This window comes from Lolium rigidum, chromosome 3 (genome assembly GCF_022539505.1).
Source record: "Lolium rigidum isolate FL_2022 chromosome 3, APGP_CSIRO_Lrig_0.1, whole genome shotgun sequence".
NCBI lineage: Eukaryota > Viridiplantae > Streptophyta > Magnoliopsida > Poales > Poaceae > Lolium > Lolium rigidum.
In genome coordinates, this window is record NC_061510.1 from 170,447,427 (window position 1) to 170,463,103 (window position 15,677).

The following is a 15,677-nucleotide window of genomic DNA, read 5'->3' on the forward strand; positions in this document are numbered from 1 at the left end:
AGCTTCATGGCTTGTGATTCCTTTGGTTAGCTCGTGATCTTGAATTGACTTGTTTGCTAGTTACAATGAACAATTGGTGCGTTTTAGCTCATGTACAGGAGTCAAATTTGTCAAGATATATCTGAGATGCATAAAAAACACAGGGCCATAACTTGTGTTGTCCTGAGCCCCAAAAAACGACCAAAACTGATAGCATGTCTCATGCTCATTCTCACAATTAGGATTCCGTAGACAACCTTGGTGTTCAGTGTCACATATTCAGGATTAAGGATGAACTGGTTATTCTTTTAGCAGAATATGTATGCATATCAATCTTACAAGGAAATTCTGTTGTACCGGACTAGCAGTATGGTCATTTGAAACCAAAGAATGCATCACATCTTTTGTCACAGACTAAAACGCATAAGAATATTGGTGAGAGCATACTTACATACAATTCACGTATCAGCATTCAGAGGAACTACACAATGCTTGTGCAAGTGACAGAAAAAGCAGATAAGTATATAGTAATTACAGCAAGGAAAACAGAAGAAAACTCTTAAGAATATATGTGTTGATTAACATACCAGAACCATGAAACTAATAAATGAGGTAGCTAAGAAGCAGAAGTCTAAATAGCAACAAACAAAGACAAGAAAGTAGCTTTAGCTCGGCAGCAAATGTAAATTATTCTTGTCTTGCTTCCCTGATGAAGCAACACATTATGTGACACAGTAATCATAAGGTGAATTCATCTACATGTTAACTGTTTACAGTACTAACTACTAACACTAAGTGCTCATCTGGTTCTCCATGAAGTTTCATGTTTTTGTCCTTGGTGTTCAATATCTTTACGGCCCAGTTGATGAGTTAAAATCGAAGGCTTAATAATCTGGAATGGATGCAAATGTGTACCCTGGTGCTTCTCTCCATGAATAGTAAGCAACTCGAGTCTCATAAAATCCTGCAGAATAATGTAAATATGTACATGTAAAAATTACTGGCTCTTATGGAAAACAGATCAGTTCTACAAATGTTTTTCTGCAACCAAACCAAAGGACATAATTTTCCACGGACAATCTGTTAATTGAGATGCTAAGGAGCAAGAAAATATTTATTTTCCACGTAATAGTTATGATTCAGAAGAGTAAGGAAACTTCTGTTATCAGCATAATAATTGAGATGTGGACCTGCTTCATCTTACGTTATAAGTATACCTGTCAACTGCCTATCAAAACCCTTAACGGTAAGGGTATCTGTCAATTTCCTATCACCATAAACAGTGAATCTCAATGTAAGAGTGTACTACCAGTAATGGTTAAATATCAACAATGTATCTTATATTACATAACTTATTCCAAGTGATGGAAGTGGCCATTCTTTACAAGTGGCCATTGTTTTTATAGGAAGTGTACATAATGAGAAGGCACACGTTTGAAGGTAGCATGTCTAAATTTTCATGGAATAATTTGAGGAAGAAAATACTCATACTGGAATATGAAATAGTCACATATCAATCTCATTACGGTAACTGAAGGGATAGACATTAGCGTACCAGGAAGAAAGGCCAGGATACCCAGGAACAGTAAACCATACACCTGAGAGCTGTCACCTTCCATGTGACCTGTGGATATAAAATATGAAAGGAACAGAAGAGAGCTTCCTAGGAGGAGGAGGAACAATGCTAGGGCAATTGACTTCCAGGGGATCCTCCTCAAGGATTTTGGAGTGTATGTGAACCGACGATCAACATTGTCTTCATCCTTGTCCTCTGTGGGAAGAACAGAATAAGGAACGTTGCGTCTGGCCGTCATAATGCAGTATCTACAGTGGGAACACAAACGGTGAATACATGTAGACAATTTACCAAAGTAATAAACATAAGACGAAAGAGCATGATTGACTTTTAATATGAAATTTGAAATAAAAAAATGTGAAAGCACCACCAATGAATGAAGATAACTCAAAAGTACACTTTTCGGAATACAAATAACTGAAAGTACCTGTTTTGCCAATATAGGTTGCATTATAAATTTAAGCAGTCAAGATAATGACATTACATATGACATATTGATGGTGTCGGTTTAGAAAACTGAAGTTATCCAAATCGGAAGCCATCTAAAATATGTTACTGTACATTAATGCCAGGCAACGGACATTAAGCATTTCATGTGCAATCTTCCATGGGAACAGGCTCAAATCTCATCATATAACTAAGAAAACGTATATCAAGGTTTTTCAGTGAAGCTCATCAGGAGTTCAATTCTACATGTAATTTGAAATTAGCAGCAAGAACAGGCAAAACACAATGAAAAAATAGTTAATAAATTTGGGTTTTTGTAACCTTATGCATCACAAGGAAGATTCCCGTAAATTTCAACATCTAAATGCATTTGCATTTACTCCAATTGTTCCTAATAGATTTTTCTTTGAGATCTCTTGTACACGATCTATATCAATAAACGAAATGTATTTACATTTCAAAGTCAAGAAGACGCAGTTTGAATCACTAAGTTTTCTGCTCTATATTTTGCATAAGTTATAAAAAGAAGTTATGATTTATGAAAGGATTACTCAAATACAAGCATACCATTTTCCTTTCCATATATGTAATCCACATACTCATAATGGTATCGTTGGTTGAATTAGAATGATTTGACTGCATCGATTCTAGGGGTTATGAGTGGACGAAGTATCATGGTTTCCATTCACATAACCTCTTGTCTTATGAAAGCATGACATAATCATATGGTATGATGCATCATTATACAGATGTGGATGGTAAAAAACATGCTTAAAATTCACATCTCCATCTTAAGGTACCTAGCTGTGAGTATATATGTACCTATGTTCAGTAAGACCTCCACGCCATAATATTCCATGTGGTCTAGTGTATGGATTTTAAGTTACCTAGTGTTTGGATTTTAAGAATCATACAATGTTTTTTCTCTTCAGTACTACACAAAAGACTTGCACAGCCATTGCATTGATACAATCTGGAGGCGAAATTTTCCCAAACTTGACAGACATTTGTAGTTTCCCCTAGTTTGCAAGCATCTTTTTAAGTTGCCCTGGAAGTACATCAAAAGATGTCCTAGTTTATCATTTGTAACTTTACGACACAGGCCGACTATTGGTCTATTGCAACAGAAATACATCAAAAGATGAAAACACAGCTCCGTTCCTGAGCCCGGCTGCCCTCTCCATGAAAAGAGTAGACACAATTCTGTTCTCTCTTTCTTTATCTCAAATACTCTCTCGCAAACAAATGTACCTCAAATCTTTTTCACGAGAATGATTTTGTGAGCTAATCAAATGGTACATCCATTTTTTGAGAAAACAAATTGGGCTCTCAGATACAGAACGTAGGGTCAAAGATAATTCCACCATATCAAACCTAGGGTTTACTAAGAGAAGAATCTGGGGAGAAAAGTGAAAGGGAATGGAACGAAGGGAGCCTTACCTGCGCTGCTGCCGGCGCCCGGATGCCAGTAGTCCTACCCGACCAGGGGGGCGTCGAGGCGAGCGAACTGGATGGAGGGCGTTGGGATTGAGTGGGATCTTCCAGCGACAATCGACGATCGAAAGGGAGGATCGACCAACGGGATCGATCGATTCAAAGGAGGGGTAAGACTTTGCAGACTGCTACAGTATAGGGGAAAAGGAATTGTTGGGAATATTTTTAGCTGTCGTTGGGATAATTCGAAATATTTTAAAATTTGACACATTTTCCACCGAACCTCTATCATTTTCTACATATATAGTCACCACACAATGAGTGGTGGTTACGTGACAAATAATAGAGACGTAAAAAAAGTATGACAAATTATAAAATCTCTCAAATAATTCAAGACGCACTACGAAGATCACCAGTTGGCCATTCTTCAGTCGAACATTTTACGAAGCAAATTTGGAGGAAAATGGGCCTTTGCAATTATAAGAAAAAAGACATTTCTACCTAGTAGGTTTATAAGTGAATGACCTGATTTTTGATCGAATCATCTGAAACAGACAGGAACAACAAAGATCCTCGCTCCATCCCGAAAATGATATAGCAAATTTGTCCAAATTCAAATGTATTACATCTTTTTCCAGATAGAGGAAATATCATACTTCTTTGAAGTGCGGCGTCTCTACTCTCTAACTTTATAATTTGTCCTCTGAAAAAAAATCTATAGTTGGTATTACATTGTGTTGGTGCACCACAGAATTTTCACTAAGAACAATTATATAGGTTGCTTTAATTTTAAAAAATTGGAAACTATATTTACAAGTTTAAAAAATTGAAAATTATATGTACAAATTTCAAAAAAATCTTGAAAAAAAGTGTGATCATGTATCCTCCAAGTGTGCAAAATATCAATGCATAATTCTTTGTGTTTCAAGCTACACGAAAATGATAAAATATGATGCAAACAAATAATAGTCACATAATACAACAATAGGATCATGTGACGATTATTTGTATGCATGCAAATACAAAGTGATGACATCATCAATATTTTTGCAAATTCAGAATTCAAAATAGAAGCCAAATCTTACTAATCGTGACTACCAACCAATGAGAAAAATCAATAATTAAAATATTGAATAAATACACTATAAAATTATGTTCTATGGTGGATTACTGGACTGGTTCATTCCTCCGCCCTCCCCGATGCATGGTCCATCAGCAACTTGATACGCGCCGAATTGCTCGGATTATGGTTGATGTTTTAGGGCACTGGGACTGGTTTTTTTTACCACTTTATCGTAGGGAAAGTCTCTACATGTAAATTTTATATTAAAACAAAAAAAACACATGCCACAAAGTACACTTATGGCTTAGGGAGGGAAAAAGTCAGAAGGAGACATAGAACTAAACAACAAAAATGAAACACCCAGATAAAGAGTTGAACTAAGGTGGCCTTAACCTTGAACCTATGTAAGAGTGATCACTTTGGAACCTAACTCTCCACCGTCCAAAGGAGTGTGCTGATGCTAGAAAATAAATTAATTAGAGAATCTCCAGTCGCGTCCCCTGAAGCGGCTCCTAAATCACGTAGGATCGAGTTTTTGGAGTACGTTAATGTTTGGTGCCATGTTTGGGTGTGTCGCTGCCCAATCGCGCCCCCAAATGAGGGCCTAATTTTTTTGTTAGAGTATTCGAAAAACACAACCAATTTATTAAACATAGCATACAAATAAATATGTTCGCTAAAATTGTTTCCAAATTAAAATACAACAAACAATAAAAATTAAACAAATATAGTAAGTTAGGCTAGATCAAGGCACCGCCGCAATTGCTGATAATCCTATGACCCTCCACAGATGCTCAACGAGATCATGTTGAAGTTGCTCGTGAATATTGTTATCATGGATCTTTGTGTGCACGGCGAGAAAATCAGCAAAATCTGCAGGCACCTCATGATCAACCTCCGCAAGAGGGCCCTGGCACTCATGGGGACCAACATTTTTTCCTGACCCGATTCTTGCGGTCATCCTCGATGATCATGTTGTGCATGATCACACAAGCCTACATCACCTCCCACATTTTGTCGTGAGACTAGCTTAGAGCAGGGTACCAAACAATAGCAAATTGATCTTGAAGCACACCAAATACCCGCTCGACATCCTTCCTGCAAGCCTCATGTCGCAAAGCAAAGTGGCAATTCTTCTAACCTGATGGCACTGTGATTGTATTAACAAAATTCGCCCATTTTGGATATATATCGTCAGCTAGAGATTAGCCTTCGGTATATTGGTGGACATTGATCTCATAATTGCATGGTGGAGCATGATCTTCCACTAGTTTGCTAAACACTGGAGACCGTACACGTTTATGTATTGTGTGATCCCGCTGTGCCAAAGAAAGAATGCCAAATCCATATGTCATAATTTGTCACAACTTCAAGCATCACACTGCAATATCCATGAAGCCCTTTGTATATATCTTGCCAACCAAACGGGCAGTTCTTCCATGACCAGTGCATACTATCGATGCTTCCAAGCATCCCAGAGAATCCTCTCGCTGCATTTTGGACCATGATCCTTGCAGTCTCTTCTTCAATTGTCCCTCTCAAGTAGTCAAGTAGTACTTGTCAAACTTTCCCACCACAGCTCGACAAAACTTATACATGCAATGGAAGTAGACTCACTCATGTGGAGGCAGTCGTCATGTGTATCGGCAGGTGCTCCGTATGCAAGCATCCTCATGGCGGCGGTGCACTTCTGAATCGACGAGAACCCGACCGTGCCAACATCGTCGTGCTTAAGCTTGAAGTAGGGGTCGAACTCTCGAACGCCGTGGAGGATATTCATGAACAAACCCTTGCTCATCCAATACCGACGCCAAAAATTGTCAGCCTGTGTTGCGCCATTTGCGAAGTAGTCGTTGTGCAGCATGGTATGCCCCTCCATCCTGTGCAGGGGCTTCGACTCTTTCTTCCTGGCTTTGAACCTCCACGGTGCGGCCTCTTCTTCTTCTCCGTGTCGGCGTCAAGCATTGTTGTGGATATACTTTATGGGTATATCAACGGTATGGCCAAGATCCGGCAAGCCCGGGTGGTCCATAGATGGTGGTGAGGCATGTGGCCCATCGGGCGGCCCAGTTGCTGTAGATCCTGAAGGATGAAGTCCAGCCCAGGAACAGGAAGCCGGATCTCAACCGACCTACGAAGGAGGCCGGATCCGTGACGGCCCATGAAGTATCCGGATCCAACACGTACTTAGAGGAAGGTGGATCCTTGACGTACACGGCAAGACATTGTACCGTAGTTAGGCAACTTGTATTCCGGCTAGGACTCTCCATGTAAACCCTAGATCCGTGCGCCTTTATAAGCCGGATCCCGGGAGCCCTAGAGGCACAACCACAACTCATTGTAACAACGCGAAAGCGCCCGGATAATTCCGGACAAGCAAGCAGTAGGCCCCGTCATCGTGCGGGTGTTCCGAAGCCGGGTAACTCGCGTACCACCGTCCCGTGTGCACTCCGCCCTATGGCCCCTACTTCTTCTCCCCTCGTGAGGATCCCTCCTCCGAGGTACCGTCGATTAGGCAACAACAGCTGGCGCCCACCGTGGGGCCTCGCGGCGTCCGGAGGCCGGAACCGGGAGGGTTCCGCCATGGGAAGCTACGACGACACCATCGCTGTGGGGCGTGTCCTTTACGCCGGAAGTCTCGCCGATCGTCCCTCCGGATGAGTGTTGGATTCCGGCTAAAACCGACCCCGTCAAGCTCTCCATCGTCCCGCTTGGCGGCATACACATCTTCATCGGGAAACCGTCGATTCCGACGGAAACCCACTAGTAAGTAGCGCCGACGCGACCGCCGCCGAGCGGGACGCAGCCGCGAAGATCCGATCTCGAGACGCAGAACTTCCTCGCGAAGATTCCGCCTTAGATCTGAAAAAATCAAATCCCACCCAATCCGCCCCTGAGCAGGAAGTAACGGTGGAAGACCAATGCAGATCCGCCTGGGTCTCCCAGGTGTTAGAAAAGCAAAGGTGTCACTTCGTGCACTTCTTGCCCCATACCGCCGGAACCGCCCCTCAAGAAGCCGGAGCTGGTCCCGAGCAGGTGGAGGCCCCGGAAAACAACGCTGCTCCGGATCAGCAAGAAGCTATCGGAGAAAGCGGAGATCCGGTTGAAGAGTCGATTCTGGGCAACCTAAGCCCAATTTCCGGAGACACCCAATCCATGGACACTGAAGAGTTCGATCGCAAGGTGAAGGAATATGGATACGGTGATCAGCCTGAAGTTAATTCCGCCACCAAAGCAGGTACTTGCAACTATAGCGGCGCTGGGAGAAAACGGATCAGAAGAGGCAGGCACCCAATCGCATCCCACCACGGATCTCCAATGTCGCGGGAGCGACCCCGTAGGGATTCTTCCTCGGAGAGCCTCTTGTCGCCTGAAGAGATGGTCGCATAAGCAGGCATGGATGCGGTTTATCGCTCGGATATTCTTAACAAACCCATCACTCCCGAAGACGTAGAAGCTTTAGAAGCTAAGAGAGTGGAGCTGCTGGCGACAGCCAAGAAGTTTAAGGACACCGCAGCCGCCATGCCGGAGGAAAGGAAGCACGCCGCAGCTTTTGTGGAAGACTTCATCCAGCGTGAGCAGGAGGTGGACGAAGGACTGGCGAAAGTCAAGGAACTCCGAAAGCATTGGGAGGACAAGATCGTTGAAGCTCATCAGGAGGTCACAAAGGTCCGGCGTGAGTTGATAGCTCCCCGCAAGATCACCTTCGCAACTCCAATGGAGCAGTAGCCGTTCGCAACCCCAAAGGACAATATGACGAAAGCTGCAGAGATCTTGAAGAAAAGTAACGAGGAGATTGACATCGACTACGTTTGCACGCTTGTCGCTTCAGCGGTCAAACAGCAGAGCAAGGCAGACACTTCGCGCAAGTTGGAATCTAACCCGGAGCATTGCGTCTCCACTGCGCAGAAGGACGCCCACGACAATCACCATCGAGATGACGAATCGCGAACCGGATCCTCGAACGCAGAAGGAAAGCCGGGAACACCCAAATCCGATCCCCGTACCATCAAAGACGCCACCGTCAGATCCGAGAAAGGGAAAGGACGCAATGTACTCTGGACGAGACAAGTACCGCAACCCCTCTCCTCCGCCCAATGGTTACCCGCGTCCCCCTCGCCGCCGTAGTCCATCCGGAAACACCAGGCCCCAGGGGCATGGTGGGATTGTTATCCGCGACAACGTGCTGCCCTCAAGAAACAGAAACAGGGAGCGCACGCCGGAGCCTCGCCGGAATCAGAACAACGATCGTGAGCCCGAGCCTAGGAGGAGCCGGAATGAGGAGCGCGACCCGGAGCCCCGCCGGAGCCGGAACGACCAGGGCAGCCAGCGCCACGGCGAAGGCAGCCACGTGGCCGGAGCCGCACCGGGAGGGCCGGGGAGAATCTGAAAGCGGAAGCAAGAGGTCGGATCGGCCCCCTCGCAGATCTCCCTCACCACCACCCAGCGGTGGCGGCGGAGGTGGAGGCGGAGGCGGCGGCCGGAGATCTCACTCTCGCTCACAATCCCCCCGCCACGGCTCGCGCGACGCGCGGGAACGCCTCAACGAATACAGAACCGACTACATCGGACCGAAGTGCTTTGGCAGGATGATTCGAGAGGAACCAAAGCCACGGATGAACCTCAAGCTACCCGGAAACTTGAAGCATTATGATGGCACCGAAAGGCCGGATACCCGGATTGAGGATTACTATAATGCAAGAACCTTTGCCGGAGGAACCCCTAATATCGCTCGCCGCATGCTCCAGCTTGTACCTTGTAGGTCCAGCCCGGATCCGACTCAGCCGACCTCGAGAAGAACTCCATCTTTTGCTGGTTCGACCTGAAGACCGCTTTCGAGAAACACTTCAGGGGCACCTACAAAAGACCTGCCACGGCAAGCGACCTACAAGCTTGTATCCAGAAGAAGGGAGAATCCTCGAGAAACTTCCTCACACGATGGTTGGCATGCAGGAATGAGTGCGAAAACGTCGACCACACCACTGCCATGTACGCCTTCATCGGTGGACTGCAGAGAGGAGGATTGCTGAGGCATAAGCTCACTTGTCTAGCTAACGCAAATAAACTGACTTTGGATGAGATGATCTCCATTGCCAGCGACCATACTGCCGCCGATGATGACGCAGGCGGTGATATCGCAGCTACAGCAATCCCCCTACACCAACAAAAGAAGAACCGTGATAACGGCAACAACAGCGGCCATAAACGCAAAAACCCTGATGACCAGAAGAGTGGCGGATCCGACATGGTCGCCATGGCGTTCCAACGCGGAGGTTCAGGAGGCGGAAGAGGACGCGGCCGTGGAGCCGGAGCTGGCAGGGGTCAGCAGCATGGCACTGAGGTCACCGCTGGCGGATCCCGCGCCCCGCAAACCTACGAGGAGTACAGAGACATGCCCTTCCTGGCCCACTTGGATCCGGTCACAGGGAAGTCCACTCACACCAATCGCAACTGCAAGTGGGTCAACGATCTAAAGAACGACCCGGAAGCAGGATACAAGCGAGCCCGGAAGCACCGCCCTCGTGGCAAAGGAGGCAAGGGCAAGAACAAAGACAAGGAGGAGGACAGCTCCGAGGCGATGGACGAGGATGATAACTCGCCGGATCCCAAAGCCGGATCCGCAGGTAAATCCAACCCCTTCGAGAAAAAGAGCGTGGGGGCTTACCACACTTTCCTCGGAACCCCAACGGTCCGCGCTATAAAGTCAGCCTACCCGGATCCCGAACGCCACAGCTTCCGGCCGTGCCGCAAGTATGTCAGGTGGTCGGAAGTTCCATGCACATTTGACAGGGAGGATCATCCCGCCATTGTGCCAAAAGAATACTACGCCTTGGTTGTAAGTCCCCGCATAGACGGGTATGACTTCTCCAAGTGTCTCATGGATGGTGGAGCCAGCTTGAACATCATGTACCTGGAGACTCTGGAGCGGATGAACCTCACCAAGGAACAGCTCAAACACAGCAACACTGAGTTTCACGGTGTGGTTCCGGGTAAGAAGGCGAACTCCCTCGGTAGCATCACACTTCCCGTGGCTTTCGGCGATGTTCACAATTTCCGCGAAGAGAAGATCGCGTTTGAAGTTGTGCCCTTCAAGAGCTCCTACCACGTCATCTTCGGCAGGCCCACCTACCACAAGTTCCACGCAAGAGCATGCTATATCTACAACAAGCTCAAGATTCTGGGTCCTAACGGCATGATCACCATAACCGGAGACTACAAAAAGGCTCATGAGTGCGAGTTGGGCGAAGCCGCCTTCGCAGAGTCTGTGATATCCGGAGAAGAGCTGAAAGGCTACAGGGCCGCGGTGGATCCGACTGAAATGCAGACCACCAAGAAGCAGATCTCCGAACAGAAAAACTCCTCAGGGCCGCGATAGAGACGAAGAAAGTCAACTTCAAGGAAGACGACGATTCCAAGCAGGTCTCAGTCGGAGCCAACATGGACCCCAAATAGGAAGACGCGCTCGTCGAGTTCCTTCGCGCTAACATGGATATCTTCGCATGGCAACCTTCTGACATGTCCGGCGTACCAAGGGAACTCGCCGAGCACTACCTCAACATAAACCCGGGGGCTAAACCGGTGAAGCAAGCTATGCGACGCTTTGGAGATAAGAAGCGCCGCGCCATAGGAATGGAATTAGCAAAGTTACTAGAGGCAGGGTTTGTAATAGAAGTAATCCATACTGATTGGGTCGCAAATCCCGTCCTTGTACCCAAAAAGAACACTGGAATACTAAGAATGTGCATCGATTACTCCGGCTTGAACAAACATTGCCCAAAAGATCCGTTTCCCCTGCCGCGCATTGACCAAGTCATTGATTCGACGGCAGGGGCGGAACTTCTGTGTTTTTTTGATGCGTATTCCGGGTATCACCAGATCCGGATGAAGGAGTCTGACCAAAAGGCGACCTCATTCATCACCCCATTTGGCACTTACTGCTATGTTACTATGCCCTTTGGCTTGAAAAACGCAGGTGCCACCTACCAACGTACGATGCAGCGGTGTTTGAAGGACCAGATCGGCCGGAACGTACACGCCTACGTCGACGACATCGCGGTCATGACTCGGAAAGGATCCGACTTGATCAGCGACCTCACAGAAACCTTTGAGAATCTCCGTCGGTACAAGATGATGTTGAATCCGCTGAAGTGCGTATTTGGCGTACCAGCCGGAAAACTCCTTGGCTTCATTGTCTCTAACAGGGGCATTGAAGTGAACCCGGAAAAGATCAAGGCAATCTTGTGCATCAAAAGGCCAACTTGTCTCAAAGATGTGCAACGACTCACTGGTTGCGTCGCGAGCAATCGCAGGGTTTGTTAGCCGTCTTGGCGAGAAGGCACTTCCCCTGTACAAGCTATTGAAGAAAACAGACAAGTTTGTCTGGGACGAGGCAGCGGATGTAGCATTACAAGGGTTGAAGGAGATACTTACCTCCCCACCCATCTTAGCAGCTCCAGGAGAGTCAGAGCCTATGCTCCTTTACCTGGCAGCCACCAACAGGGTCATCAGCCTCGTCATCGTGGTGGAACGACATGAAGAAGGTCACGAATATGGAGTCCAAAGGCCAGTTTACTATATTAGCGAGGTCCTGTTGACTGCCAAAACCCACCGGCGGGTAGCGGCCTTGTCAACACTGTAGAGCCGGGGGGAGCCTAGAGCTGCGGCTGGCTGAGACCCCTCCGAGCGACGGCCCGCAATGCTCTTCTGGTCACACGCGGCGTTGCGAAGTGCAAGGGCGTGCCACCTGACCTATACCTGGTCGGGAAGGTGATGAGGTTGCCTCGCTTAGTTTCTGCGGGGCATACATGTAAACGTTAAATACGAGCCTCGATCGGCTCTCGAGGTTATCCCGTGAATCGGCTCAAAGAGCCGATCCACCCATGATCCGTACGGGGTGCACGAATACTTGGTGGTCCTGCTTGATCAAGATGAAGCTAATGAGATCTACGACGATTTAGGGTTTTCACCGCATAACCGGATCATCCTACTCCGGAGTTGGGCCTTGCGGCCACGCACGGTGCTCGTAAGCCGATCCTAAACAAGGCCAAAAAACCAACATGAAGTTGATCCTAGGAACATCCCGTTTAGGACTTGCGAACGCCACCCTACGTGCCACTCGGATCCTCCCCCCATTGTAAGGCCAAACTATTGCAGATATTAAACTAATCCTTGTAGAACAAGGAGCAATCGTAACGGATCAGATCTACTAAATAATGATCAAGCGGGGTGCCGCCCCCACACCTGAGATAGGCGTGAGGACGGCTAGATATGCTAGGGTTGCACTACGTAAGCATGCTTAAACGAAGAACAATGCTAACCCTAACACATCTAATGATAACTACGTTGCTCGCCATCAAAAACGCTTCAGTACGAGCAACGCATGAACAACGTGGGGCTTGTGCTGCCTAGATCGCAAGATGCGATCTAGGCAGCATGTCGCTTACCCGATAGAAACCCTCGAGATGAAGGAGTTGGCGATGCGCCGAGATTGGTTTGTTTTTGGGGTTGAACGTGAGTTGTTGTTTATTCCATAAACCCTAGGTACATATTTATAGTCCAGGGGACTTTCTAATGAGGGCGTGCACTAAACCGTGCACGACTAGGATTCTATCTCTAAACTAAAATAATAAACTACTAAATAAAGATACACGGGCAATTCAGCCCAAGACCCTTCGTGCCAGGCCGCCTTAGAATTCTTCCACAGGTAATCTTCCAAGCCCGGCCCACCTCTGGATTCGTCCAAAATCTGGTGATAACACATGCCCCCCTGGTTTTGGAAATAACATTTCCAAAATCATTATGCTTTCCCTTCGAAGGGTCATGTCGTAGCGAGAGCGAGCCGTCGCAGTATCCGTCATCATTGTGCCCTGTCCTCTCAGCTTCTCTGCAAAATTCGATAGCACTGGCGTCATCTCCTCGGGAACTTATACATTAAATCTTCACCAGGCTTCTCGTTATTTAACTGTGCCGATTGATTAGTTTTCTTCATCTTCTTCCTCTGTTCCAACCATCGGCACCCAAAAAACCCTTCTGCGCACCATGTCTTCTTCCTCTTCTGCTTCGTCGGGACTTTCCTTTGAATCCTCTTCCCCCGAACCGATGCCAGCACCGAGCCCACAAGAGGCCCATGCGGCCAACATCCGCCGCGCCATTGAGGCCGGGGAGGAGTCGGACCATGACTTCTCCATCTGGTCCGAGGACGACCAATCCTCGACGGACGGGGAGAGCGACCTCCGTTTCCTCGCCGGCGGGGAATCGGAGGAGGAGAGCGACGACGATCTCTTCTCCTGGGACGACTTCACCTCCTCCGAGGGGGTGGTGGAGGAAGAAGAGGAGGAGGAGGACGATGACGACGACTCCCTCGAGGGCTACCCACCAGCAAAGCGCCTTCGCATGTGGTGGGACGACGACAGCAGCGATGACGAAGACGGGGACGAAGCCCCCGTGGAGGGCTACGGGAGTAGCGACGAGGAGCCCATCGGCAGCAGTGCCGATGAGAGCTCCGAGGATGACGACGAAGGCAGTGATGGCCCGTAGATAGGACCCCTAGCATAGGGCCAGTAATAGCAGATGGGGCAATGTACCCCCTAGTATTTCCTTTTGAGGGCAATTAGCTCCTTATGTAAGAAATCTCGCCTATCAATGAAGAACTGTTCCCCATTTCGAGTTTGCCGATTTCTTCTGAGTTTGATTGAGCCGATTTGCCTCTCTGCCAATGTGTAACGAGCCGATAACAACGCATCGGTCCTTCAACAGAGCGATCTACCAGGCCTGTTGCCCCCCGAGTCTCAGTCAATGCAAAACAGAGACGAGGAATACGCGCATGAACTGTGGAGACCTGGGCCTGATCGTGTGTGGGGAAGTTCCTTATGCAGCGTCAGCCGATTTGAACACAAATCGGCTTCTCTGAGCGGAAAGCCTTCAAGGTGAGCTGCCCCCCGAGCTCTTTCTCGAGGCGAGAATGTGCCACAGCCGATCCTCTTTCTTCCTCTGTCGGCCGATAATTTTTCGTTTCAGCTGCACTAGCCCCACAGATTGGAAGTCCTGGATTTGGTGAAGGCTTGATAATCCTCGCACAACTAGAGTCGATGGCTACGCATCGGCTGTTTCTTGATTCTGAAGTCGATGTCTGCTGCATCGGCTGTGCTCGAAAATTTTCAAATTTTCATTTTTTTTTTTTACGGCCGACTTACATCGGCCCCCATATTTCAATACCCATCAACAAAAGATGAGATGCTTCTGTTGCATATCCTCGTATTTTTATATACCTGGGTGCCCCCCCGAGCCGATTCTGTCAAGAAAATTGATGGTATCGGCTCTGTTGGATAACATGTTGAACCCAGGTAGAAAGGCAGGTGAGGATAATTTTGGCCGATTGCTGGAATCGGCCTCCACGTTGCTTGCTCGTTGAAGGTTTTGTAAGTTCCCTTCGTAAATTTTTGGGGCCGATCACAAGGATCAGCCTCTCCTGGTTTGCCCATTGGTTTGATCTTGCTACTTGGTCAGGCTGGATGAAACCAACCCAACCTCCTGACTTGATGCGCCTGCTGTCGTCCACCTTGTGTGCTCCGTAGAGTCGTGGAGCGCTACGCTCTATCGGCAAGACGAGTACCATGTTTGTGCCAGCCGATGTCTCATCATCGGCTTTCCTCTGTTTAGGGCGCCACTCCATTTTCCGTGGACGACCCTCTTCATCCAGGGTTCGCTGAACCTTTGCAGCCAGATCAGGCCGTGCCTTTCTTAGCGTATGCAGGTACAACCTTTCGGCCTCCTCCAGGCCGCGCAATCGCTGAACCCTGCGCTTTTGGGAACGGCTGAGTCCGTCAGGGCACCACCTTGGCCGGTGGTACCTGTCTTCTTCCACTTCTCCCTCGTCTTCTGAATCTTCAAGATCTGCCCAACGAGGTGACTCAGCGCGTTTGCTTTGTGGCGGGAGAGGCCCTAAGCGCTCGAACACAGACACGTTGGCTGCCTCCTTCTTTTCTGATTGCATTCTGGGCAATTGCCGATTGTGGGCAATCGGCTCATTCCTGAATCCCAGCAGTGTCTGAAGAAGGGGCAGTCCCAGTGTCTGGTGTTGTCATCTTGCTCCCTGGATGCTTCCGTGGCACAGCGCTCGTGCTCCTCCTCATCGCGATTCTGCCGACGATGTCTTCTGGCTTCTCTAGCCAAACGATC

General features: G+C 47.8%; 1 protein-coding gene across 1 annotated transcript; it reads right to left on the reverse strand.

Moving 5' to 3' along the window:
- Positions 1–656: 656 nt before the first annotated feature.
- On the reverse strand, positions 657–3,562 carry LOC124698635 (transmembrane protein 230-like). The gene is made up of 3 exons (XM_047231110.1): positions 3,443–3,562; positions 1,535–1,803; positions 657–943 (listed from the first exon to the last, which is right to left on the reverse strand). Exons 2-3 carry the CDS (start codon positions 1,791–1,793, stop codon positions 864–866), a joined length of 339 nt encoding a protein of 112 aa, XP_047087066.1. The 5' UTR covers positions 1,794–1,803; positions 3,443–3,562; the 3' UTR covers positions 657–863.
- Positions 3,563–15,677: the final 12,115 nt, after the last annotated feature.